Below are 27,066 nucleotides of genomic sequence, written 5' to 3'. Positions count from 1 at the left end.
AAAGGGTTCCTGTCTCTTTTAACAGCTGTACAGACAAGGGACTGCAGCTAGTGTAGCTTTTCGACCTTGCAAGACAAGTTGCCTTTGCCAAAATTTTCTATGAACTCTGCACAACCATTAAAGGCACAAGAGCCTTCTTTTGGAAGTGATCACCCTGGCAATAATTCCCACCAGGTTAGTAACTGATACACAGAAAATCTCTAACCCTCAGCTTGTCATCTGGACTCTGGCAAGCAAAGAGGTGTGTTGATGACATGACAGAGAAAGTCAGGTGCGGAAAATGTAACAAAGGGCCTTTGATTTCACGCCTGAGGCTGGGATCTAGGAAGTCTTGCATAATCAGAGTCAACCAGACTGAGAGAAGTCTACTAGATAACTATGTGATGATCAGGATGTTGTCTGTCTAAAATCAACTATATCTCCAGTTCCAGCAAATAATGCTTTTCCTGCTATAAAGATAAGTACTATTGTCTGCAAATCAATCTGCTGTAAGAAGAGGTAGGGGGGGGGGAATGACCGTCTTGAGTTTAGGTACTATTTCAGGGGGGGGGGAACAGTAATCCCAACTGCAATGGGAACTTAATTATTTACTAAATATATATCCCATCTTTCCTCCAAGGAGTTTAAAGCAGTGTGTTATAATCATCATTATTATTTCTAGTATTTATGAACTGCTCCCCATAAAACACCTCAAAGCAATTTAACAATGAAAACATCAATAATGAAAGCGTATTAAAAACAAGTCCAACACAGATACAGACTGGGAAAGAAATCTCTACTTAAAGGTCTCACTAGAAGAGAAAGGCCTTCAACAGGGTAACAGATATTATCAAACAGATAACAGAGATGGCAGCTGTTTGATATGTAGCAGGAATGGCATGGTTTGACCCATTTGTTTTATCCTCACAACAATTTTGTGAGGTGCTGTAGGCTGAGAGATATTTTTTACATAAAGTGAGGTCTCCCTGGTTCAACACACTATACAGCCTTTCTCATCTTTGGGTGCCCAGATGTTGTTGGACTACAACTTCCATCATGCCTGACTATCAGGACCAGGTAAGGGATGATGGGTCTTGTAGTCCAACAACATCTGGGGACACAAGGTTCAGAAAGGCTGCGTCTAACAACTACATCAAACTTCCTAAGAGACTATTTAAAAAGGATTTTGCACACAGAGATGACACTCAAATCTCTGAAAGGTTCCACTTCTCTGCAGATTTCCTGGTTTAAGGTCAATGTCCTTGACACCTTATCAGTTGGCCTAATCCTTAAACAAAGAGACTGATGAAATATTGTTCTGTAGATAGGATGTAGGTAGATCAGAAAGCAGATGGCAAGGCCACAGTAAGAAACTGAACTCGTAGTCAGAGCTGCAAGGTCATCGCCCTGGAACAGTACTTGAACATATAAACGCCTTTCAAGGTGCCTAGGCACTAAGCAAGGCTGCAACTTGCAGTGCGGCATCTGGGATCTGAATCTTGTAATGCGATACACTCTGGAGAGAGGGCTCCTGCCCCTTTAAGAGCTTTAAAGACAGGGCTCCTGCCCCTTTAACAGCTGTGCAGAAGAAGGGATTTCAGCAGATTTAGCTTGAGTAACAAACTTCATCAATTGAAGCTTCCTCTTCTGTATAACTATTGAAAGTGCAAGAGTCCCATCCTCTTTCACTTGGCCACCCAATCTCTCAGTCATAATGGGCCACTCATTTTTCAAACAAGCTTCATTTTATAGATGAAGAAAAATACTTTTACTGATGTGTGATCTTCTTATGTGCCACTGAGTTTAACAAGACTTACTTTCCGATACACCCCCTTACTAAGGAGTATGCCTCTTTTTTAATTCCTGAAGAGGCAGGTGTAGAATTGTGTGAGACAGTCCTCAGTAAACAATGGAAATGGTTACCGCATAGGGCTGACTGCAATTCAAACCCCAATTGGGGAATTGCGGGACTTTAAGTGTGTCAGGACTGTTGCCACATCTGCAATATACAGCTCATGCCAGCTGGGACAGGCAAATCACCAGGCTTGATGCCATCAGGAGATGATAGTGGGGCTAGTTTGGGATCCAAGGCTGTCTCAGCCCTTCCCTGCCCACCCCTCCCATTTGGGGGCTTTCTGTAGGCTGATGCCAGCGAGGATTTGACATCATTCCACAGGTGGATGGCCAACACAGTTGGGAGTAGGTCCTCTGCTTAATGGATGTCTAGCATATTGACCTCAAACAGATGAAGCACTTAGGATCAAAACAAAGAGAAAGTAGCAACTGTTAAATGGCTCTAGTACCTTTTGTTATTTTCCCTCTTCACAACTGTCCAAAGTCAAAATTCTCTACACAGCTGTGCAGCCAAAGCCTATTAATGCTTACAGTGGTACCTTGGGTTAAGAACTTAATTCGTTCTGGAGGTCCGTTTTTAACCTGAAACTGTTCTTAACCTGAGATACCACTTTAGCTAATGGGGCCTCCCGCTGCCACCGCTGCACGATTTCTGTTCTCATCCTGAAGCAAAGTTCTTAACCCAAGCTACTATTTCTGGGTTAGCGGAGTCTGTAACCTGAAGCGTCTGTAACCCGAGGTACCACTATATACAGAAATGCATTCTGCTGGGACCAATGGTGCTACTTCCAAGTAACAGCATATAACCAGGGCCTTTTTTTTTAACCTGAGGGACACATGGTCTTGTGGGTAACTTTCTGGGGATCAGATGCCTACTATGGGTAGGGCCAGAGACAAGAGATGGTGGAGCCAACAGATGTGACTCTTACATTTGAACAGTAGGTCACACAGCCCAGCCATGTAAAAGGCAGATGTTTCTATACTGTACACGCATTGCTCTACCCAAGAGGCATTATCACATCTCAAGGACACATTCCCGCCAAGCAAAAGCACTAAGGAGGGCATGGATCAAGCTCTGAGGGCGGGGTGCTTCCTGCAGAAAGTCTCCAGAACTAGACAGATATAAAGTCCTGGAGGACTGCATCCAGACCCTAGGCCTGAGGTTCCCCATGGATTTCAGCTATGCAGTAGGATCCTAAACCTGCCCACTCAGACCTAAGTCCCATACAAGTTTAATGAGACGTATTGGATATTGTTATTGTGATGGGCATTTTGTGTTCTCATTGCTGTAAACCGCCCCGGCATCTTTGGATAAAAGGCAGTATATAAAGTCAATAAATAATAATCCCAAGCATGCGTGCGCTAAATCCCACCCCCTGCAAACAAACGGGTTCCTCAGAGCTATTTTCTCCCTTAAGGCTGCCTTGTGGGTGGGGGGCAGTTGGGCAATTTTAGACGGGGCACACAGGGGGCCACCCTAGATGGAACCTGCATTTCCTCAGGATGCAGCAAGCTAGTCAGTCAGTCAGTCAGTCAGTCAGTCAGTGTGTGCGAGACAGAGAGAAGAAGGATCATAAAAGCCTACCAAGCCGGGCCAGTTTGCTGCTGCTGCTGCTGCTGGGCGCAAAGAACAACAGTGCATACAGGAGCGGCGGTCGCCGCCAGCCAGGCCACGGGGCGGGCGCGAGCTCCCCTCGCGCCCACGCCCCTTCGACGGAGGCGCCTCAGGTGCGCGAGCATGTGCAGAAGGGGAGGCCGAGGGCCGCCCTCGCGCGCTGCGCCGGGGAGGAGGAGGGCGGGCAGCCGAGGCTGTATCGCTCGGGCGCAGATCCCTCCCTCTGTCCCTCCTCCCGCTGCTCGTGTCTCCTCCCCCGGCGTTGGGCGGCTGCTGCTGCTGCTGCTTCGAGCGAGCTGCCCTCCCTCTCCGTCTCTCCCTCTCTCCCTCCGCCTCCTCGCGAGCTGGTTTTCTCCTGGCTGTTGCTGCCGCCGCTGCTGCTGCCGGCTGTTTTCCTCCCGCCGCTGTTTCGGCCTGAGAGAGGGGAGAGCGGCGACGACGTGACGTTTCCCTTTGACACATAAACAAGGTAAGGCGGGAGGGAAGCACTGGCGGGGGGTGGGTGGGGAGGCGGCGGTAGGAAAGCGAAGGGCTGAGTCCCGGGGGTCACTCGGCTCTTCCTCGGCCCCCGACGCGCTCCTGTCCGTCGGAGGCGACGTTGCGGAGCTCTTTCGGCCCGCGGAGAAATGGCAGCGGGAGCTCCGGGGCTGAAACCCGGCCTCGGCGGAGGCTGAGGGGCACAGACCCCTCGCTTCGCCCGCCCCGCTTGAGGAGCGGATGGGCCCGTAGATGGGAAGTCGAGGGACGGAGGTCTCTCTCGCCTCCCCCCCCCCGCCCCATCATTAGGGTCGACCTCATCGCGAAGACCGGAGTTTTTAAGGGGGGGGGAGGGGAGATAATTGGTCTCTTGTCCTCGCACCCGTGTCTTTTCCCCTCTTCACGTTTGTGACCTGGAAGCACGAACAGGGCAAGGCGGGCAAAGGGACGCCGGGCGCAGGCTGGAAAATCCCCGAAGGGACCCCCTTCAGTTGCGGGGGGCGGGGGGAGGGGGAGACCCTGCTCTTGTCAGTGCCATCCCTCCATCGGCTTATATAAGTGTGTGTGTGTGTGTGTGTAAATGGAAGTCTTCACGGGTCAGGGGAGGGAGGCTGGGCATAGACTGGCCCTGGAAAGTCCCCTCGGAGTCCTCGCGGGACCCCTCCCTTTCCTCGCCGAGCGATTGTGCAATTGTGTATGCTGCGTGCAAGTGGAGGGGAATGGCAACGGGGAAAGGAAATCCTCTGAGGGATGTGCGATTAAACCAAGGGAAAGCTGGTCTGTCAGGTTTTTGTTTTTTTGGGTCTGTCTGGGGCTGGAGTGCAGAAACAGTGTCATCTTCTCTCCCCTCACCCCCCCCCCAACAAAATAATCTATTTGAATATTTGCGGGATACACGAGTCGTGGTGGTGCTGGGGGGAGACATCGGAAGGAATTGCCTACAAAGCGCAAAAGGGTATCTGAAAAACACTGTACAGGACTCGAAAGTCGTCCCCTCCCCACCTCCCCCCACCCCCCGCCATCCGTGCTGGCTCGGCTTTGTTGATGGTTCTGGGAAGGGAGGGGATGTGTGGGGTAAGCGAGGCCATCGCCGCCGCCGCCGCCTGGAAGGGAGGCAGCTCCATCCGCGCGTCCCCTGTCAGTTGGGATGGCTCTGCTGGCCTCTCCGCCCTCCCCCGCAAGCCTTTACTTTCAGTTTCTGGTGTCGAGGTTGCCTCCCTTTCCCGGATAAGACTTGCATATGCACATCCTTGGTGGAGCGTCGGTTAAGGCTGCTTCTGTTATCAGAGCGCTTTCCTTCGTGGCTGTGAAAGATAGATCCCCCCCCCCTTAAACAAAACAAAAACAACCTTGTACCCGCGTGGCTTACAAATATTTTCCACGTCTACGAAGAGCGGATGTGGAGCACTGGCCTCTTGCACGTGACGGTATTTTAAGGGAGGAGCTGTTGTAAATATGTCCTGACATGTTCTCTTAGCTGTTTGATAGAGGTTCTTTATTAGTCGAGTAGTTCGATGAAGCGATGGCTTGCCTTTGTTGTTGGTGGTGGTGGTCATGGGACCTAGAGGGAAATCTCACTTCTTCTAAATGACCTAGCACTACTGATAACTAAAAGGAACCGGTAGTCCTTCGTTTCTGGAAGGAGGTGGGAGATTCGCACCTCATACCGTTGTAACTCTTTTCAGCTGTCATTATTTTGTGGGACTTGTTTCCTGGAATTACTTACTCTTATCCACATGTTGCTGAAGTAAATTGTAAAGGATTGAGACGAAGAAATCATAATGAAAGTGGACCTCCTTATTGTACGTTTAAATTATATTTTAAAGAGGATGGAAAGAAATTTTTTGAAATAGATGTAAGATGACAAGAGACTTGAATTTCAAAGTAATTATTAGTAGTTTAGCATGCAGGCTGTGCAAGAGATGTACAGTATCAGCTATAGCATATAGACATACAAATACTTAGTGTTAAATTTCATGACAGTTGTAATTGTGGTGTTTACAATAGAGATCAATGACATTGATCTCTATTATTTTAATTTTTCAAGTGCTACTGGAATATTTGGATGGAAGAAAATGCATCTGTCACTTAAGGATATTCTGCAAAATCATGTGTCAGCATGTGTATAAAATTGTATTGCTGAGGCTGATTTATCAAGCAATTAGAGCAATTTTTAAAGAAACTTTAAGACCAATTTTCTTGTCCTTGTTCATGTGATTCACTTGTTTGCATCTTTTTCTGTTGCTCTTGTGTTTTTATCAGTATATGCTGTTTTTTTTAAAAAAATTATTATTATTAGTTAAAACAAACCATAATGCACATTATCTGTATACCTTGAGCAGAAATGAACCATAAATTGAGTGTTGGATCCAGACTTACACTTGGGTCCCAACGAAAGCATTTAGTCACGGTATAATTCTTATTGAAATCAATGGAACTTGAATACAGCCCAGCTTTGGTACAGGAGTGGGACCCTTCTGTCTGGGGGAGCCATCTCTCTCCAGTCCTTGGGACTCTCCCTAGGTCATGCCTCTGACTGGCCCTGCTATTCAACCTCCCCAATTGCTTTACTTGATTGGAATGTGTCCTTGAACTGTGAGGAAGCTTCTTGCTTGTTTAGACGGGGTTGGAGAGAAAATTTCATAGAAACCACTGACTTTTGTGCAGCTTGAATGCAGCTTAGTGTAAGGGTCGCATCTGTTATGCTATTCCCCACCCTCACCCATGCAAGTTTGCCCACAGGGAAAAGAGCCCCACTCTTGCTTCCGTAGATAGAAGCTAAAATGATTACTTTTTCATCCCAACCGCAACTGGTAGTAGGTGTGTGCATGTACATATGATGACCTTTAACAGAGAGCAGGACAAGAGTTCTATCTTTCTCCTGCTTCCTGATCTCTGTGGCTTTTGATACCATAGGCCATTGGCAGCGACACTGTATTACAGTGATTCTGGTCCAACTTCCGGGACGTACTGGGAGAGTGCTTTTCAGCCACTTGAAAGTTACACTATGAGGTGCCACAGGACACTATTCTGTCTCCAGCACTGCTTAATCTCTGCATGAACCTGCTGCAAGTGGTCATTGGAGTTTTTGGCCAAGGTACCATCAGTATGTTGATAATACTAATCTCTGTTTCTCTATAACACCTGAATCAAGAAAGGCTGTGTGGGCCCTGGACTGGTGCCTGGATGCAGTGGTGGAAAGTATGAGGGAAAATAAATAGAGCTTGAATCCGAGCAAGGCAGAGGTATTGGTTGAGTGGCTCCTGTGTCTGAGAAATCTGCCCCCTGAGGGGGCATTCCCCCTGAGGGAGCAGATACAGTTTGGGGGTATTTCTGGATCCAGTTTTGTCACTGGAGGCATAGGTAGCCTCCATGGTTAGAAACACCCTTTACCAGTTGCAGCTGGTGCAACTGGACTGGGAGAGCTTGACCACAGTAGTTCAGGCATTGGTGACTTCAAGATTGGATTACTGCAATGAAGGCTATTTGGAGCTTCCCTTGTGCTTGATCTGCAGTTAGTGGGAAGTGCTACAGCATTGTTGTGGACAGGAGTGAGACCCTGACAGCATATAACACCTCTGCTTATAAATCTGCGCTGGTTACCTGTTGCTAAGTTCAAGGTGTTACTGTTTTGATTGCCTTACTCTATATATATGCTCACTGAACCACTATGATACGCAGAACTGGCAATGTTAAAGGTGCCATGCAATACCTGTTCCACACTTGGATATTTTAGTGTGGCCACACCTACATTTCGAACTCTTTGCTTATGGACATCAGGTGCCTTTTCTATACTCTTTTTGGCACCTGCTTAAAACATATTTGTTTAGGGAAGCCTAATCAGACATGTGGAAATTATACACATTTTATCTATTTAGCCATTGTTGATTTTAATTCATCTTTTGAATGTTTTATATACTTGTTTGTAACTTTTTTTGCAAACAAATTTAATGTTCTTTTGTGAACCTCTTGGAGGGTTTTTTTAAATAAAAAAATCAAGCAGTGTGTCTATAGATACTGTACAATTTTCTGAATATTAAAGTAGTCACCAGACAGTGTCTGACACTGAAATGCAATTCTCCTTGTGTTATATCCGTACAGTTTTGCAATTATCTCGAAATACATCTTTATTACATTGGTATATCATTGTGGCAGTATTCTTCAGTCTTAGCATACCCAAGACCGACCTTTAATCCCAACCTGTAATATGAGACCCAGTTTACATTATTTATTGCATATGTCTTTCTTTTTCTCTAGGATGATCAGGTGCAAATGAGAATAGCAGGGCTCCTGCAACTTTAACAGCTGTGTAGAAGGGGGAGATTTCAGCAGATGTAACTTGCAGGGATGAGAGATGCTGCACTGCTGAAATTATCTCTGCTCTGCAGCTGTTGGAGGTACAGGAGCCTGATAACTCTTATTTTGTTAAAAATTAAACAACAACAAAAAGGCAGCAGTACAGGTGCCGCTGGTACAAGCCACCTTTGATTCCCGAACCACCAGTCTATCTGTAGGAATAAAAACAATAGTTATTAATTTGAATACCCTGCATTTAGAAATGAAAAACAGAAGACTGCAATGGGCCTTAACTTTATATATAAAACCAGAACCAAATATCTATAGTCAACAGGCAGTACACACACACTCTCTCTTTCTCTGTGTGTGTCTTTAAAGTTTCTGTGTGGTTAAGTTTGACCTTGTATGTGCAGGGTACATACTGCTTTCAAGTTTTTAACAAAAGATAAGGTATATAGCTAATAAAAATGATTTGACTTAACAAAAGAGCTAAAGTCCCACTGTCTTCAAAAAACAAGCTACTGTACTTAACTGTCTTTTGGGGAAAATGAATCTAAAGCAAGGGGAGGCAATGTTATTTCTATCGGTTTTATATAAACCTCAATGTCATTTTCTTTGCTTTTTTGCATGATAATTGTAGCCAGTTTGTCAGCTGGTCATTCTTGGGGAGAAGTCATAATGATGTGTATATGGACTATGGACTTAATTTTAATTTACTCTTTGTTATTTCATTTACATTGTCTTTGTCAGAGATGTGAAATTTCTGGAGATTTTGTGAATGAGTGAACAAACTTGTTATTTTTTTGTAGAAAAAACTTTCTATGTGGTAGTATCAAACCCTCTGTTTCTTATCTCAAGGATATGAAATTCATTGTTCATATTTTATATAGTAGTTGCCATGTAAAATACTACCTTGAAATATCTGGTTTGTTGTATTTATGGAATAAAGTATACTTTTTTGGTGGTACAGTGCAATCCAGTTTAGCTCCTTTAAATCCCAGTGGTTTCAAAGGGATATAAAATCCTTTAAATACTGCATGTATAAAACGTTTGTTTTACTGTATTTGAACACTTAGTTACAAATATACTCAGTGTTTGAAATAGACCTGCACAAGGATGCCTCCTAACAGCCCCAAGCCTATGTATATTTATTCAGCATCAAGCCCAGCTTGGCCTGTAATCTCTGCACATTTACATGAGAGTAAGTCCTGTTGAGCATAGCGGTAGTTACTTCGGAGCAAAAATGCATGTCTTTTGCCAGCTGACAAATAGGAAAAAATAAAATGTGCAAATAGACACACTCATTACTGTGGTAAACAAAAAGGAAGGTCACATTCTTTTTGGCTCAGGACTGTTGAGCAGAAATGGAAAAAAAAAACTCTTTTTTCAAAGAGTTAAACCTAAAATATTATGCATATATTGATAGCAACACATTGTCATGATTGGTTCTGGTGATTACTGTCTTCCTGTGTAAAACAGTCTTCCACATCTTCAGATTGATGGGGAACTTATGGAGATGGTCCACCACTGGAGACTGATCCACTTGGGTCAACTTGGCCATTTGGTTTAGTGAGGAGTAGTGTAAAATTAAACTTCCTGAGCAGTGCTGTTGAAAGACTGGCTGAATCTGATGGAGCATGCAGTGGAGTCTGTTTGCAGGCCCATGAGTTGAGTGATGTCAGCAATGAAACCTTCCTTTTTGGCCACAATTATATCACCTGACGGACGTGGGTGGCGCTGTGGGTAAAAGCCTCAGCGCCTTGGGCTTGCCGATCGAAAGGTCGGCAGTTCGAATCCCCGCGGCGGGGTGCGCTCCCGCTGCTCGGTCCCAGCGCCTGCCAACCTAGCAGTTCAAAAGCACCCCCGGGTGCAAGTAGATAAATAGGGACCGCTTTCTAGCGGGAAGGTAAACGGCGTTTCCATGTGCGGCTCTGGCTCGCCAGAGCAGCGATGTCACGCTGGCCACGTGACCCGGAAGTGTCTTCGGACAGCGCTGGCCCCTGGCCTCTAGAGTGAGATGGGCGCACAACCCCAGAGTCTGGCAAGACTGGCCCGTACGGGCAGGGGTACCTTTACCTTTACCTTTATATCACCTGAATCACATCCAATGGGTTTCTTCTGGTTAGTGAAGGGTCTTCTGTGCCAATAATGTTCTCTACCGAAAGGTGAGCCAGTGATGATCTCTGTCCTTTCTTAGTTCTATGCTGTGACTTGAACGCAACAATTCTGTTACGGGTACTGGTTGCCTGATACTGTGAAGGCCACCCCACATACCTTGACTCTCATGGATATTAAAGTCAGTTAGGAACAACCAATAGATTGTGTAATGTCTCCCTAGAAAGCAGGATAGTGATCTATTAGTCCTTAAGAAGGTAGTGGTTTGTCACTTTCTCAAGAAGTCATTATTATTTGTATTTGGTTTTTATGCAGGTTTGTGTCTCAGGCAGTACAGTTTAACTGTTTATGTTTATTATGAATAATGTCTAGATCAGTGGTTCCCAAATAGCTAAGTACTGTGGATGCCCTGTTTTTAAAAAGCGAAGCCATGGACCCCATATTTTTGAAAATTTTGAAATTTCTATGGTAGTTTTTGTTATATAAATGGTGCCACAGATCCCCTAGGTGGGTTACATGGACCACCAATTTGGAACCACTGGCCTACATAATTTAATTTACAAGGCATCTCATAAACACAGGAAGTAAAATAATAAATATATAAGTATGCAGTGATGATTTAACTACCTTTAGACTTGTCTGCATCTAGCTTCCCTTTTCCTGGAGAAGCACTGGGAGTATGTGATTGCAGTAGGAGAGTATCTTCATCTTGAGGCAGTGCAGTAGTGTTGATAGTAGTCAAATGCTCAGCAGCTTTTGGTGTTGCAGATGCTGCTAATTATGCTGTTTTGCCATGGCTTCAGTTCTTAAATGGGGTAATGAGTGTTTTTCTCCAGTGGTTCAAATCTTTTGTGTCTGTTAAATGCAGAATGTGGTTACTAGGGATGCTACCTTAGCCCTCTAGACATTTTGTTGCTTAGTCCCAAGTGGATTGGTGTTGGTTCTGATTTTGTTTGACATCCATATGAAACTATTGGGTGAGATAATTTGCAGTGTTGGAATGATGCACCATCAACAGGCTGACATCTAACACTATATTTTAGTCACTGAACACCTAGGTGTTTCTATGTCTGTTCAGAATCAATGTCTGGAAGCAGTGCATAGTGGGTCAGGTGGAGGAGGGTACATAGTATGAAATTTAAACCAGATAACTCAGAGGTAGCGATAGTGATAGTATGTCTTTGGAGGGAGTAGCTTTTCCTGTGATGACTTCCGGGTTGTAATTTTTCTATGGGAACAGCCTTGGAGTCTGGCAGGAGTTTTTGATCTGTGCCTAGTTTTTATATACAGGCAATTCCTTATTTGTGCGCATTCAGTATTTTTGTGACTGCTGACATGTGTGCCATTTTCTGCACAACAAGGGCGCTTATGTGCATCCCGCTGATGTGTATGGTGCCTCTAAATGCAACCCATGCATAAACAGAAAGTTGCCTGTATTTCCAAGCAAACGTTAATGTTACTTTTACTCTATTTCCCCTATAGAGTGTGTGATTTCTTAGTGGAATTTAATGGGTTATTCAAACTGAAGCCTATGCGAGTTCAAAAAGGGATTTAGTCTTCAAAAACTAGTCATGAATAATTTGATGTTGTTCCCACAAATGCTAATTACACTTACTGAGAGAACAGTTGTGTCTGACCTTGAGGGACTCACCTTGGGCTTTGCATCACTTGGGGCAACCTGAAGCCATAAAAGGCATCTGATTTGTATCTCTTCTGCTTCAACAGATCTTGTGTAGTGTAAACAGTATGGAGCTTGATAACTTCAGTTCTTTTCCCTTTGAGGGTATTGGTCAGGAAAGGGGGAGAGGGAAACATCTTGTCTTGTATGATATATTGACAAAATTTGATCGCTCAGTCACACTTCAGAAGAATCCAGGATATGGGTTAATAACCAATCTGAGTCCCAGCTGCAGGGATCATTCCTTGCTAAGACTCAGACTAACTGTAGAGGAAGAAAAAGGAACACCGCATGCTTTTCCAGCAATATGTGAAGTTGTCCCTCAGGCTAAGGAGTCCAATAGGCTCTTGTATTCAAATCTTTACCTGCCTACTGATAGTCTGATCGTATTCAAGTATACTAAAAAAAAAAGTCAGTCTGAGTTCAATGGGGCTTACTCTGTGCATATCACATGCTAAGATTCCAGCATAGAAGCCACCTTCTCCAAGTTTCTTTCTGAGTAGCGTTTGGAAGCACATGTTTTTAAAATTGCTATTTCCTCTTTGGGAGCAGATTTTGCACAAATAAAGTGTAGCCATAACTATCTCCTCAGCTAATTATCCATGCAAGCAGTCCATTAAAAATTAAGCATGCCTTCAAAGAATCATCCTTTGTTGCTTCAGTCTTCCTGGCCTTACAACTCCAGTCAGGCTAGAGCTTCATTAACATGTGACCCCCAAATTTTGGGCCCCCTCTAAACAGATGCCAAAGTTTTGTGGTAGTTTTGTGCCACCGGTTCTACTTTTTGTGCTGCCCCCAAACTGAGTAATTGACACTCAAACTGGGGCCAAAAGTATACCTCAAAATACATTACTGTATGTTCACATTAGCAGCTTAGAACACAGTGAGGTAATTTCCTCCACACTACATTTCAGGCCACATTTGCGTGGTGGTGGTGGTCACATCAGAGATGGGGCAGATATGTTTTCACCCAACATGGATGATGTTTTGGGTTCCCTAGCTGTTGCAACTCCCTCAGAACTCACATTAAGCTGTCACCTGTACATGTGTGACAGCTGCTAGCATAGCTGTCGACTTTTCCCTTTTCTTGCGAGGAATCCTATTCGGAATAAGGGCATTTCTCTTTAAAAAAGGGAAATGTTGATAGCTATGGCTGCTAGAGTATTTCACATTACTGCTTGCTTCTCATTCAGTTTTCTAGCTGGATTAAAGCTGGTTTGAGATAAAACATATCAAACAACATTATTCGTTAATAAACTACAGGATTGATATAAATTGTGGTGAATGTGTGAATGCAGCTTCAAAAACTAGCAGTTCGAATGCACTGTTATTATAATATTATAACATATACTATCAGATATCTGAAGAAGTGTGCATGCACACGAAAGCTCATACCAAGAACTAACTTAGTTGGTCTTTAAGGTGCTACTGGAAGGAATTTTTTTTGTTTTATCAGATTTATGTTATTTTAGTTGTTTCTCTTTCAAAGTAACGGAAAGTGACTTACATTAAAAGATGCATGTGGAAAAAATAGTAATGTGAACATGTGCTAGCTGTAAGCATCTCTCTCTTGACTTCAAACATACTTCCCAGAGAATAGGTCATCTTTAGGCACCTGATTAAGAAGATATGTACCCAAATGGCAAAACTGTTGAGAACAAATTCTCTGCTGGTTTTTGTGTGTGTGGCATTTTGTCAACTTCTGTTGCTGAGATGGCAAGTAATCTGGGTTTTTAATGTATCCACTGTGCTTGTTGCTGGTTTGGAAATTTGATCTATTTTAAAGTAGTATGTATTTTTTAAGAGTGAGAAAGCTATTGGAATATCAGGAAATGTGTGAATGTTATCTCTCTTTTTCCCCCTCCATCTTACTATGTTTTTAGTAGAGGGAATAATTGTGTTATTATTTATTTATAAAAATATTTATATACTGGAGTATTGTAAAAATATATCACAGCAGTTTACAACAATATAAAAACATAAAATTGAACATCAACATAATAAAAAGTTAAAAGCAAATTAAAAGCAAAAATAAATTAACAACAAGCATCAGTAGACCATTTTTGGGGGTGTACCCTCAATTGCTTGCCTAGGCTATTCCTGGCAAAATAGAAAAGTTTTCAGCAGGTGTTTAAAAGTTGGCATAGAAGGTACCTGCTGATGTGAACAAAGCTACTTAAGTTGTACTCCCCCTACCTTCCAGCGTGTGCCAGAGGAAGAGATCAAAACTATCAGCTTCCATAAACTAATCACCACTTGCTACATAGACCTGCAATTAGTTTAAATTGTGGTTTCTTCAAGCAAGACAAGACAACAAAGCCTTGTAGAAACTTAAAGACTTTTGTGGGCTTTTGTGGACTTCAGATGGACTTTATGCAGTGCTTTTTTCGGGGGGGGGGGGGGACGACGACGCAGGGGTACGCATAGCTCTAAACATTTTGTAAATCTTTGAGCTTTTGTCCATTTACTGTATTTATTTTTCCCAATTTGAACTATAAAATGGTGATTTTCTTGAGTCAAAATGAGAGTACCCCTAAACATTTTTTAAAGAACAAAAGTACTGACTTTATGAAGTTTTATCCTGAGTTACAGGTAGGGTGTGTGTGTGTGTGTGTGTGTGTGTGTGTGTGCGCGCACACACACACACACACACACACACACACACATCTCTGTGAGATTTTCTGGATGGAGATTGTAAACAGTGACGTCAGAGGAAAACAGAAATCATTCCCCACACCTTTTTGAAAACAGTGACTCAGAGGCTGTCACAAAATGCAAGATTCATTCAATCCCACTCTTGTTTAATTCTGGGCAGTTTTCTTTTCACATACACATTTTTTACATACACAATTCTGCACTGTACTTAGGATTCAAACTTATGCAGGAAATTGCCATTGAAATTTGATGCTAAATGTTTGGTCATTAGAGTTCTTTATCAGTAACCCCTTCATTGCTTCCAGAAGTACCCAATTGTCGTGAGTTTGTCGTGAGTTTGTGGAGGTATGATGGAGAGTGTGGTCTGACCCTGAAGAGTGGGAGGAGCTTGAGGAGTGAAAGCTAGAGGACGCTGGAGAGGGTCCAAGTAGGGTGGTGGTCATAGATTCTGAATCCCAAGACACATCTGATCCAGCAGAGGATCGCAATTGGTTAGGGGGTTGAGGGCTGCCCTTTGAGAGTTGCTCATGGAAACTCTCAGAAGTCCCTCCTGTTACCAATGGGACATGCACCTCCTTAGCTTTTGCTGCTGAGGAGCGCCTTCCAGTGCCTCCCCCTTCAGGGAAGGGAGCTAGGAGTAAATATGGTGCCAAGCTGGCACCTTTCTCATCTCTGTCACATAGAACACAGGGACATCAGTGTGCACAAACCTCAGCTAGCCAGCCCATGAGGAGGAATGCCCATTTGCTTGCCACGATAAATGATGTGCAGTGGGCATTCCTTTATTTAAAAGGAAGGTTGTAGGGAGCTTGTTGCTTCAATGTCTTATCTCTTGCCTAGCAATGCCTTTGACTTCTCATGTAACTTCTGATCCTTGCAACTTGTCACTTTCCTTGTGTACCATTCTAATCTCAAAGTAAAAGCAGGACAACAACCTTGCAAGGGGTTATGCTTTTTTGTTTCTGGTCTGGTGAGGGACGATACACACCAAATTCACCCTTTACAGCTCTTAGCAGGCTCTTTTTAGTTGCTCTCTCTTTAAAAATATTGAAGTTAAGATCTCAACATTCTGATGTGTAGTGAGCCCAAGGTGCTTTTTCAAAAAAGTTTTGTAGCCAAAGAATTGTGCAAGATTACTTGTGCAAGGCAATAGGCTATGTCATTGCTACTCAAAGTGGTGGTCCATGGACCAGTGATGGTTCAGGAGGCATTGGTTGCCGGTACACAACTCCATTGCCGCCCTGGCTGGATGGGACACTTCAGGGACCAAATATGATACTAGTCCCTGGCATATTGGGGTTGGGGGAAATGCCAGTCAACCACATCAGATAGTCCAGTGCTTCTCAAACCATGTGTCTTCTCATAGATACCCTCTAAAATGTATCACAGAGGAGCTACTTTATTCCACAAGATTGCTTGTGTTTGTAACTAGAAAACATTTTGGGATGTGTAAACAAACTGGTCATTATATAGCAATGTTGAGGAATTCCCAAATAATTCATTATAACCAGATTTAATACAATTCTTGTTGTTGAATTTTGTAGAAGGGCGGTCACCCCCGTTAACTATATGTTTTTATTAATTTGTCAGATATGGAATGAACAATTGCAACAGAACACTATAAGTTCAAAATCTGGATCTTAATTGTATAGGAAGAAAGTGACTATGTGAAAGTGAGATAGAAAAGAGAAATTTAGATACATGTTATTTGGGAGTTGGGGAACTGAACTGGAACAGTTCATTCTGATTAATGTATACTTGTGGAATTGTATAATACAGTATTCTTAAAATTAGTGAAATCTGCATACTTATAGTTGTAAAATAATGTTTCCACACACACATCATCATCATCACTATCATCATCATCATCATCATCATCATCATCATCATCATCATCATTATTACCGGTATTTTGTTTTGTAAAGTAGGTGTCTGCTGTGGGGACATTGAGGGTGTCCATATGGAGGAGAAGCGGGATAGGTGATAGTCTTTACTAATTGTAGTATGTTTCATAACCCTGAATTTCCTTAAGCAAGAAGTGTACATATACAGTGGTACCTCAGGTTACAGATGCTTCAGGTTACAGACTCTGCTAACCCAGAAATAGTACCTCAGGTTAAGAACTTTGCTTCCGGATGAGAACAGAAATCGTGTGCCAGCAGCGCAGCGGCAGCGGGAGGCCCTATTAACTAAAGTGGTACTTCAGGTTAAGAACAGTTTCAGGTTAAGAACAGACCTCCGGAATGAATAAAGTTCTTAACCTGAGGTACCACAGTACAACTTCATGCATGCTACCAAGGAATATGCCTGGCAGTAAAGGGTAGTGCACAGACACTAGCCCTGGGCCTGCTGTGACAGGAAATTGTCTTGCACAGCATGCTTCTCCTCTAGTCAACACAGTAAACTGTCAGATTGAACAACAGTGGGAAGGATGTGCTAACAGGCTTGGTGGGAGCCTCTTGGTCATCACCTTTAATTGCTTCAGCAGCAAGAGACAACTAGCTTCTGCTCCTGAAGCAAGTAGGTGAGGAGAATTGGGCTCAGAATAAATTCCTATTTCACCTGCTCTTTCTGAGCCCAGGTTTGCTTTCCCTGTTCCTTTTTAATAAAGAGGAGACAGCCTCTCTTTGCTGCTGACGCAGTTGCAATGGGGGTGGCAGGGATTTGTGTTGGGAGTCCTTTATCCTTCCCTTTTGTAAATGACAATCTTTGTAATTAGAATTTCATTGAAGACAGTGTGTTTGGTATTAAAGTATTTTTAAAATATGTAAGAATATAGGGGAAACCTTATAAAGTATATCAGTAGTAGATCCAGCTCAGCGATCTACACCAAACAGTAGCTAGATAAGATTGCTTGGTTTCATGTACACAGGATATGAATAATTTGGCATTTATTTATTGAAAAGTCTGCAGGTCAGGTTGCAGCTACTGTATGACTTTAATAAAAGCAACAATTTATGAATATGTAGCTCCTGAAATAATAACAAAGCATGAAAAACATAAGCTAAACAAGGGTAGCTGAAAATTGAAGTAATTCTATATAGTTAAACTTATTGCAAGGGAATGAGTTCTCCACATAAGTATAAACTTTGGAACTGTCATGTGATGGCAAACAGATGCAGGCTTCCTCAGCCTTGTGCCCTCCAGGTTCAACTCCCATCATCCCTGACCTTTGGCCATGCTGGCTGTGGCTGATGGGACTTCTTGTCCAAAACATACGGAGGCCACCAGATTAGGGAAGGCTACATTTTACAAATGACAGCTGTATTATTTGATCATATTAGTGTCAACCAATGCCCTATTTTCATGTACAATTTTAACACATTTCTATAAGCAGTAGCATTAAAAATAGTTGCATATACCAATGTTTTTTATGCTCCCTCTTTCAGGATTTGTGGCACCAGAAGGGAAGAAGTTTGATTTTGCAAAGATTCTACTTGGTTCACGAAGTTCCTGTATCTCAAGCTTTCTGTGTTACCAGTTAACATCACTGAGAAGATTTACATATTTTGCTACTAGCCTTCCAATCTTCCCAGGGAATGCACCATGACATCAGCAGCAGTTGACAGTGGAGGCTCAGGTCTTGAGTTTGACAGCAATGGAGTACAAATTCAAGGCCAGGTCAGAAAATGATGTACAACCTTTCTTCATGTGATCTTTGTAAATGCTAATTCTGGATACAAATGAAACATGTAATGGGAGAGGCTCATGCCCTAGTTCATGCTCAGAGAGAAAAGAGAACTGTTGTGTCAGATAGATTACAGGTTTTGACTTGGGGGAATGTGCCTTAGAGCATTTATTTAATGTAAGTGCTAGATTCATTAAAATAACTTGGTATTTAGAACAGTCCCTGAAGCCATATGCGGGCTATGAGAATTACTGCAGTTTTTGAAAAATAAGAACTTGCCTACCTTGTTTCCAAGATAAGTTGGTAATTACACACATCTGTTAAAAACATTCAAATACGTGGGCAAGGTAAAGGAATGAGCAGTGATGAAAGGCCCAGATCTGAGCTACATGTTTATCACATTGAAACTGATAGGACTTTAAATTGTGCAACTTTGGACTAAACCCTTAATGTCATTTCTAGTTATTTCTGTAATAATATAGCTTGGTAAGTGCCAAAGTTCATGGAAATGATAGGCCACTTGTTAATTAAATGCAACAATGTTTGTATACTGTGGTTCATGGTGTGTTTCTGATGAGCCTTGCTTTAGTGGTTGATACATTGTATCTGTCTCTATCCCTCTCTCCACCCCAATCTGCCTACAGATAAACCCAAATTTATTTGTAATCCTTTAAATACATACTTTTTATTTAATATTCTATGAAAGACATCAAGTCACTAAAGGGAAAATGGAAGGGATTATTTGGATTAGGATGGCAACACATTCTCTTACTGTGCTCTACAGGAGAACGAGCCAGTCTCTGAATATCCAGCAGTGATTGTAGAGCCAGTACCAAGTGCCAGAGTCGAACAAGGATATGCTGCACAGATCTTTGTTTATGATGATGAAACTTACCTTCTTCAAGATGTTGCAGAAGAACAGGAAATCGAGACAGAAACTGTGAAAACAGGTAAACCTCTTTTCTTACTTTTTTTTTTTTTGCTAAGGATGCAAACATTAATCAGCTGGTATGCATCACTACTGTTTTAATTGCACATTATGATTCCCCCTTCCATTTAATGGGAACAGCTAATGAAAAGGAGATGGGGAGGAGGCAGGACACTTGAAGGGGAAAATTTATATATATATGCTCAACCAAGTAACATCATTATTATATCATTTTACAATGCAAGCAAATTATATGGATACAGGGTATCATTCCCAAACATAGCAAAAATTGAATATGTAAGATTCATTAGTGTGATGAGGTTCCAGCTTTTTCAAAGCAGTCTGAGTTTGGCAGTGCTATACTCTTCCTCCTTTGCCAGTTACCATTTCTGCTGCAATTAGTAGATCGACTGCCATTTCCAGATCTGATTCAGGAACTATACCTTTCAAATAATTCAATAATAATACATTTAGTAGAAAATAATCCTGTCTTTAGGCTTGTTGCTCTGCATATTGCACAAATGTGCTAACTTATCTTTCCTGCATAAAATCTGAATAAGCTTAGGATATACTTTTCTTTACAGTTTGTATACCAGTCTAGTAGATAGCTTGCTTCTTCGGGTAAAATTTATGAGGTTTTCCTTTTAATAATGAAAACAATGGCTATCAAGCCAACAGTACTCATTTAATCAATGTCAATATGGTTCAACCTGCTTTTGGAGGAGGGCAAGGGAAGGGGAGGTGGAAAACTAGTTGGTGTTACTATGGTAGTAACTACTTCACATTCCCTTATGACATGAAATGAAAATGCCAAATACGAACTCTTAACTATGTGGAGATTTGCACTTTTATAAAGAAAGTGCTAAAAAGCGGTTTCCTTTGGTATCCTCAATACACCTTCATTTATGCTTTTCAATGCGTAAGCAGGACTTAAATTAATAACTCAATGTATTGGTTAAAAGCAAGGCAGTGAATTGATTAGGAATATAAACTAAATTGTAATGAGATATTTTTAATCTTCATTGCTCTCTGATTGATTTTTAGCACTGTAAATATACTTTATGGAGAAGAAAGTTCTGCTGGCATTTGTGGCATTATTTCTATATTATACTTCTGTTTTAAATGTGCTAAAAGACTACTGTACTCATAGAAAGTATGGCTGGCTTATAAATCTATTTTGACTTAGTACAATGAGTAAATAAATCTGCATTTATTTATTCATGAGTGAATTTATAATTGGCCAGCATTAAAAAAATTGTGTAACAATGTACAATAAAGTTCTTATAACATCATAAAATACAAAACGAATGACCAACACTGAATCAAATTAATTCTTTATAAATGCTTAACCAAAGAAATGCAGGTGTAATGAAATATCAAAAATATAGGTACCTGTCTGATTTCAATTAGAACAGTGTTTTATAGTACTGATGCCACTATGCTAAAACTTTTTGTAGAAATGAAATGTTTAGGTTCATTTGTGATAACTGGAACAGTCAGGAAGGATTCTCCAAGTGACTTCTGTAATCTGAGTGGTGTGTAAGGTACAAGGCGCTCTTTCAGGTAACTTGGATCTAGGTTGTTTAGGGATTTGCAAACTAACAGTAATGCCTTGATCTTAGCTTGGAAATGTATTGCCATTAGTAAGATTTGGATTTGTTCTAGTTCAACAAAGTACCAACAATTTAATATCTGTTTAATTCCTTTCACTTAGTCGTGTGATTAGTTATGGTCTCTTGATGGAATAAAAACACGAGAATTGCTTGCTGGGTCAGGCCAATAGCCCATCTGGTCCAGCATTCAGTTCTCACAGTGGCCAACCAGATGCCTGTGGGAAACCAGCAAGCAGGATTCGAGCAGAAGAGCATTCTTGCCTCCTGTGGTTTCCAGCATCTGGCATTCAGAAGCATTGCTGGTGGATCTTCACCAAAATGGCATACTCCAGATTCCACAGTTAGGTGAGATTTGTCATTTACTCAAGATCCAGCAACAGTGGTGGACTTTGGGTATTATGGTGTCTTGTGCAAGGCCAAAATCCCACTCCCAAAGGCAGGTAAAGAGGCACCCAGCTTTGAGAAGGAGGATCCAGTCAGAGTCTCATACCTCCTTCCCAAAGTCCAGTGCCTTGCTTACCAGGATTTGAGCTGGCATCACCTTAGCTCAGCTCCCGGTGTGTGCACCCCACTCACACAGCCCTAAATCCACCCCTGCCAGCAAGCCTGGTCCCAGCCAACACTCTCCTCGTCCCATCATGCAACATGCCATGCTAATTTCAAAAATTCTCAAGACATAAAGAGGAGCTTGTGATATGATATGGAGAGGATGCTGCTAGAAATGAGGTGGAGAGAAAAATGGCTATATGAACTATCCATTCACAACTCTAGATTGTGCCCTTGGACTGGAAGACAGGCAGCACACCTCTGAATACTAGTCATTAGGGAACAGCAGTGGGAAATGGCTGTGGCACTTGTGTCCTTTCCATAGGTATCTGGTTGGCTAGTGTGGGAAACAGGATGCTAGACTAGATAGGTCTTTGGTCTGATACAACAGGGTTGGCCTTTAAAATCTCTCTCTTCCCGTCCCTAAAGTTCCATCACTTTAGTTCCTGCTTTGAGGTAAGCTAGTAAGAATCTTGAAAAACATGCTTGAAGGAAAATACTTCCTTCTATCTATAACAGCTACTATTGTGCTTCACTTAGGTCAAATGGTGTCATAAATTTCTTAGAGTAGATTTCTTTCCTGAAGCAAGGTTATAGGTTCTGACATAACTGTGGCCAGCATTTAAAGAACTGCACACCCAAGAGAGCCTTTGAGCTTCTCAAGCAGCACTTCTGCATGCTGTATTGCAAATTTATTATGAAACTGAGAGGGAAATATCAAAAGTAGTTTGTGATTTGGCATGGAGTGGGTGGCTCTTTTTCAAAGGAATGCATTCCACTGGGTGTGTACAAATGGTATGCTTGAGGTTTCTTTTTTTCTATAGTAGGCTTTCTAAAAATAACTATGTTTGAACCGCAAGTGGGTTTATAAAAGTTATTCCAAAAGTTAAAAATGTATTTGAACGTACTGTTTTATTGTATAGAATCATAGAATAATGGAGTTGGAATGGATCCCTAGGGTCATCTATTCCAATCCCCTGTAGTGCAGGAATCCTGCTCACAGCCATCCCTACCTAGCTGGGCTTGAACTACCAACCTTCTGGTTTACAAGCCAGATGCACTGATCCACTGTGCCACTGGGGGCAATAAAGGAGTATTCTGTAGCACACGCCCAAAAGACATGTTCATATTAGAACACAGACAGTAAAAAAATTGGGAAGCATTAAAACACAATCTGCTTTTAAGGTTTGAGAAACAATTTTTTAAAATTATATTAGTGTTTTCCCTTTTGAATACTGAACATAATCAAAGTAATGGCTTGATGCAGTGAAACATACCTGCCTACTTGAAGCTGTGGGCTTACATAGAACTGAGAATCATGAATATCTCAACAAACAGGCTGGCACCTTAAGACTAAAAGATGAGTTGAAGCTTTCATGGAAGAATGAAGTGCTTTTGTGAGTTACAGGTATGGTTTGGAGGCAGGGGATTGTAAACATTGAGGACAGAGGGAAATGAAATGCAGAAAGCAGATGGTGAAAATTGGCATGTATCATTGATAATACATTGGCACAGACATTCTGACAATAATATGCCAATTAACACTTTTAGTGTGATAAAAATAGATTGTCCTGATTCAGCAATGAACTTCATGATGAATTGCAATTAATCAGATTCATGCTGCTGTTTTACTCCAGTATGGTCTCCTTAAAAATTAGTTATTAACTTTCCTGTGAAACTGAAGTGTTCCACCACTGGTTTTTTACTATTTCATTTCTGATTATGATTTGTCTTGATTTATTCTTTTGCATTCAAAGCTTTCCTGGATAATATGAAATAATTGTCAGTAGAGCTTATTTAGAGGCTCAGAAGGCAAATATTTTTCTGACATACAAAACTTAGGCCCTTTACTTTGTTGCCATTGATATAATTGTTCTTGTCCTCTCCTCTGACTCCCTCTTTTATTTATAAGTCCTAGCAAAGAAAGTCGCAAGTTCAGGACAAGTAGTCAAGCATGTTTTTAACTTCTGTTATTTGGTTAATTTAATTTGAACATTGAACTTATTATTGGAACATTTGTTGGTTTGAGTGTAAATGAGCACACTTGATGCTTGAGTTGTTGCATAATAAATATAAATTCCAATTCTATTAGTATTTTGTGCTGAGGGCAAACTGCTATTTTAAATTCCTTTGTCATCACTAATAAGAGAACGTACATATTTCTCTTAAAGAATTTAGTGGCTGTGATCCAGTGATCATGTGAGCTGAACTCAGCTCATGAAATGCTTCCACTGGAAGAAAGTGGTGGTGGGATGGTAGTTATTGCTGTTATCCGAATAGGGAAACTTTCTTCCTAAAGTGAAGTAAATGTAGTTTGCAGCTTCTTGGAAAATGTCTTAAGTAAGGATATTCAAGTGTTTGGCTTCTTATTTGGGGAGGAGTTCATATGGAATGCAACTCTCTGCTTTCTCATTAATTGTGCCAGAATTGGTGTCAATTTGATATTTTCAGAACAATGAGATGGGAGTGGTGACTTATTTTTGGGATGCCATTCTTCTCCTGTGTTTTTCACATTGCATCAGAAATCCTCCCTGTGGCATAAACAAACTTTTACCTTTTTAAATGAATATTATTGCCACAGGGAGGTAGAAGACCTGCATGAATAATGGAGATCTAAAGCAAGAGCACCTCCTTTAGTTACCTCATGATGGGGGAATGAAATTGATCCAGAACAGTGTTGGTATGTATAGCTTTTTGGTAATATTATACATAAATGAACAATGCATTTTTAAATCAGGGGTGGTATAGCTCTAGAAAAAGCCCTTAATCCCTTTTAGTAAAAAGTGTTAACTTGTATATTCTAAAAGAAACTTCTTTCTTTTTCAGATTACTACTTATACCACTATTATGGAAAGCTAATCTTATAACTACTTCAGACTTTAATTTGTTTGCTACTTACATAAACACAAATTTCAAATATCTTCCTCTGGATTTTTCAACTTCCTGTTTAAAAATAACATTGATTTTATGGCTGATGTAAATAATTGATTGCCATCTGCAACATCAAATCAAACCTTGTAGTAGTAGACAGTTTACTGTATTATGTTTATCTATCAGGATCCTACTCTAAAGAATCCTTCAAGTTAATTTTTGGACTGCTGGTGAAATATGTGATTTAAACCCTTTAATCTGAAAATTTTGTTCTTCATGCCAATTTTGTTTCTTCACAGTCAAGATTTTTAAAATAGCATTACAAAAATATTTTTGTACCCTTGATCCTTGGGGGCTCTCAGAGAGCTCACAGCTGCATCAGTTCTCCCTGCCTCTTCTTGTTTCTGTACCATGGTAAACCAAGGTTTGGCTTAAAGTGTTCTTCAAAGTCAGACTAGTGGTTAACCTGTCTCCTTAATCAGGAGCTGTAGCCAAGGTTTCTTCAGTTACAAAACCTAGGTTTGACAACACACTAACCCAAACCTAGGTTAGTTGTCATGCTGTGCTAAGTTACAAGGACCAGGAGAGGACAAAGTAACTGCCCCTTCCTCCCTGGAAGAGCACATGTTCTCACTAAGCCATAGTTTGGCTTAGCTTTATGTGTGAATAGCACACCTGGGTGTGCTAATGCAACTGAATTAGTTTATTATTTATTAAATCTATATCCTGCCCTTTCTCTCAGATGGGTTCAGGGCTGCAAACAATAAACAAATAAAGACACTGGATTCTATCTTGATGACTGAAAATTTTTCAGGAAGTTGGAGTTCATGTCTCCAATTCTGGCCTCAGCTCTACCAAGCCACATTAGCACCAAATTTGTGCTTCAGTAGTCCTTCTGCCTCTTACTGAACACTTAAAAGTGTAAAACCAAATGGGATAGGACCATAAGGGAATGTAGCATCTTCCCAGTTTTTGTTGGTATACAATCTTTTGTTGGTATGCAATCTGTGGGTATTGCATCCTGTCTGCGGACAAACGGCAGCTCCCTTGACCTATAGAGCGAGATGAGCATGCAACCCCAGAGTTTGCGACTGGACCTAAGTCAGGGGTACCTTTACCTTTTTACCCCTGATTTAATCCTAATAAATAGAAGCAGGCAGCAGTACTGATAGCAGCAGTGTGTATATAACCTTATAGCCTATGTTTTCTCTGAAATGTCATCTTGATTTCAGTATCTTTCAGATAAATGTGATTTGGATCGCAGCTATCATCTGCTCTTGAGTTCTACTCGTTGCCAAATTTTGAGAAGTGGTTTTTGTAACGTCAGCTTGTTATTCACCATGACTTTATTGAATGTCTATTAGTTATAATAGTTTGCCCTCTAATTTGGTTGTGATATGCTTATGGCACATCGTTTATAGTACAGTACATGCTTATAAGAACATAGTTTAAAGAAATGAAATTGTGGGATAAACAATCACTTCCATTTCTGCCTGCATATTGCTGGTTGAAACTGGATCACAGTGAAGTTTACCATTTGCAAGACAACTATTTGCATCCTAATGGACAAGGTGGGATTCATCAAGGGCAGTGTGGCAACTTATGCAAGGCCTCTGGAATGGAAGGGGGTGCAGAAATGACATTCCTCCTCTTTGACAGCTCTGCTTATGAATAAACTTTGACCTTAAGGAAAACTACACAGTGTGGTTGAGATCGGGGCAGCAGTTGCTCCGTTGACAGGACCGAATGCATTTCAAGCAAATCCGGTCGGGTTGTCCAAAAAGACTTTGGGTGCCTTTGCCCTCTAATTTCAGAACTCCTTTTAAGGCGGCCTTTTCGGGACTCCGCAGGAACCAAGGCAAGGCTGCTCTTCTCACCGGAGAGGAGACGGGGCGATATCTCCATTCCTCAAGCGGCACCTTGGAGAAAGAGAGAGAGGCGTCGTTCATCCCGGAGGGAGACGCGCGGGAGGCTGGCGAAGAAGTGGCAGAAGGGAAAGCGGCTCTGGAGGCGGCGTCGATTGCCTTGAGCCGCGGGCACCTCCTTTCTGTTGGCATCCCTGCCACCTAGTTGCATGGAAGATAACGGAAGAGGCGAGAGATTTTGCCTTCCTCCAGCTGGACCGACTGAAGTGGGATCCCTCCGACCCAAGAAGAACGGAATCTCGTCGTGACTGCGGCGACCGACTCCTGTCCCTGCTGTAGAATGGGAGAGCAGAAGAGGGGAGGAGGGCGAGAGGGAGAGCGAGCGAGCGCCCGCCCGGCACTTCCTGTCTGCGAGGCTGGCGGCGGAAGGATCGTGTGCGCCCCGCTTGAGGAGGAAGCGCTGCTGCTGCTTCGCCGCCGCCGTTGTTGCCGCTACACGCGCGGGGGGAGGGAAGGCAGGAAGCCGAGCGGAACCTTTTGCGTGGCTGGCCGGCCGGGCGCGGGAACGAGCGCGCGGAGATAGATCCGGCCGAGGCGCCTGTCGGGTTGGCTCGGCTCTTAACGCGTTCGGGGCGGCCGGGAGCGCGCACGCAGGCGCGCGCCGAGCAGCCGCGGGGGCCCGCGCGCGCGCGCGGCCGAGCGCCAGGGAGCCCCTGCGGGTCAATGCGAAGCCGCCGCCGCCGCCGCTCGCTCCAGCGGCATAAACATGGCGACTTCCCTGCATGAGGGGCCCACGAACCAGCTCGACCTGCTCATCCGCGCCGGTAAGCGGCGCCGCGAAATGGCGGGGCGGGAGCGGGGAGCTTGGTAGAAGAGAAGGGAGGCGCTGGGGGGGGGGGGAGAGAGAGAGAGAAGCGAAGGGCGGGTGATGCGGAGGGAGGCGCGC

The 27,066-nt window shown here is 42.5% G+C and overlaps 1 protein-coding gene across 4 annotated transcripts in view; it reads left to right on the top strand.

Annotated features, from left to right (window-relative positions):
- The first annotated feature begins 3,719 nt into the window (after positions 1-3,719).
- ELF2 (E74 like ETS transcription factor 2) overlaps positions 3,720-27,066 on the top strand; it is a 41,985-nt gene continuing 18,638 nt past the window's right edge. The window contains exons 1-3 of one of the 4 annotated variants that reach the window (XM_028743150.2): positions 3,720-3,917; positions 18,059-18,290; positions 19,082-19,247. In XM_028743150.2, coding sequence (XP_028598983.1) covers positions 18,216-18,290; positions 19,082-19,247 — 241 coding nt within the window. In that variant the 5' untranslated portion in view covers positions 3,720-3,917; positions 18,059-18,215. Of the gene's footprint in view, positions 3,918-18,058; positions 18,304-19,081; positions 19,248-23,882; positions 24,065-26,551; positions 26,945-27,066 lie in introns of those variants that run through there. The other 3 variants (XM_028743151.2, XM_077934047.1, XM_028743152.2) reach the window with 3 other exon arrangements.

The sequence above is a fragment of the Podarcis muralis genome, chromosome 9 (genome assembly GCF_964188315.1).
Source record: "Podarcis muralis chromosome 9, rPodMur119.hap1.1, whole genome shotgun sequence".
Lineage (NCBI taxonomy): Eukaryota > Metazoa > Chordata > Lepidosauria > Squamata > Lacertidae > Podarcis > Podarcis muralis.
This window is presented reverse-complemented; position numbering and strand designations above follow the sequence as displayed.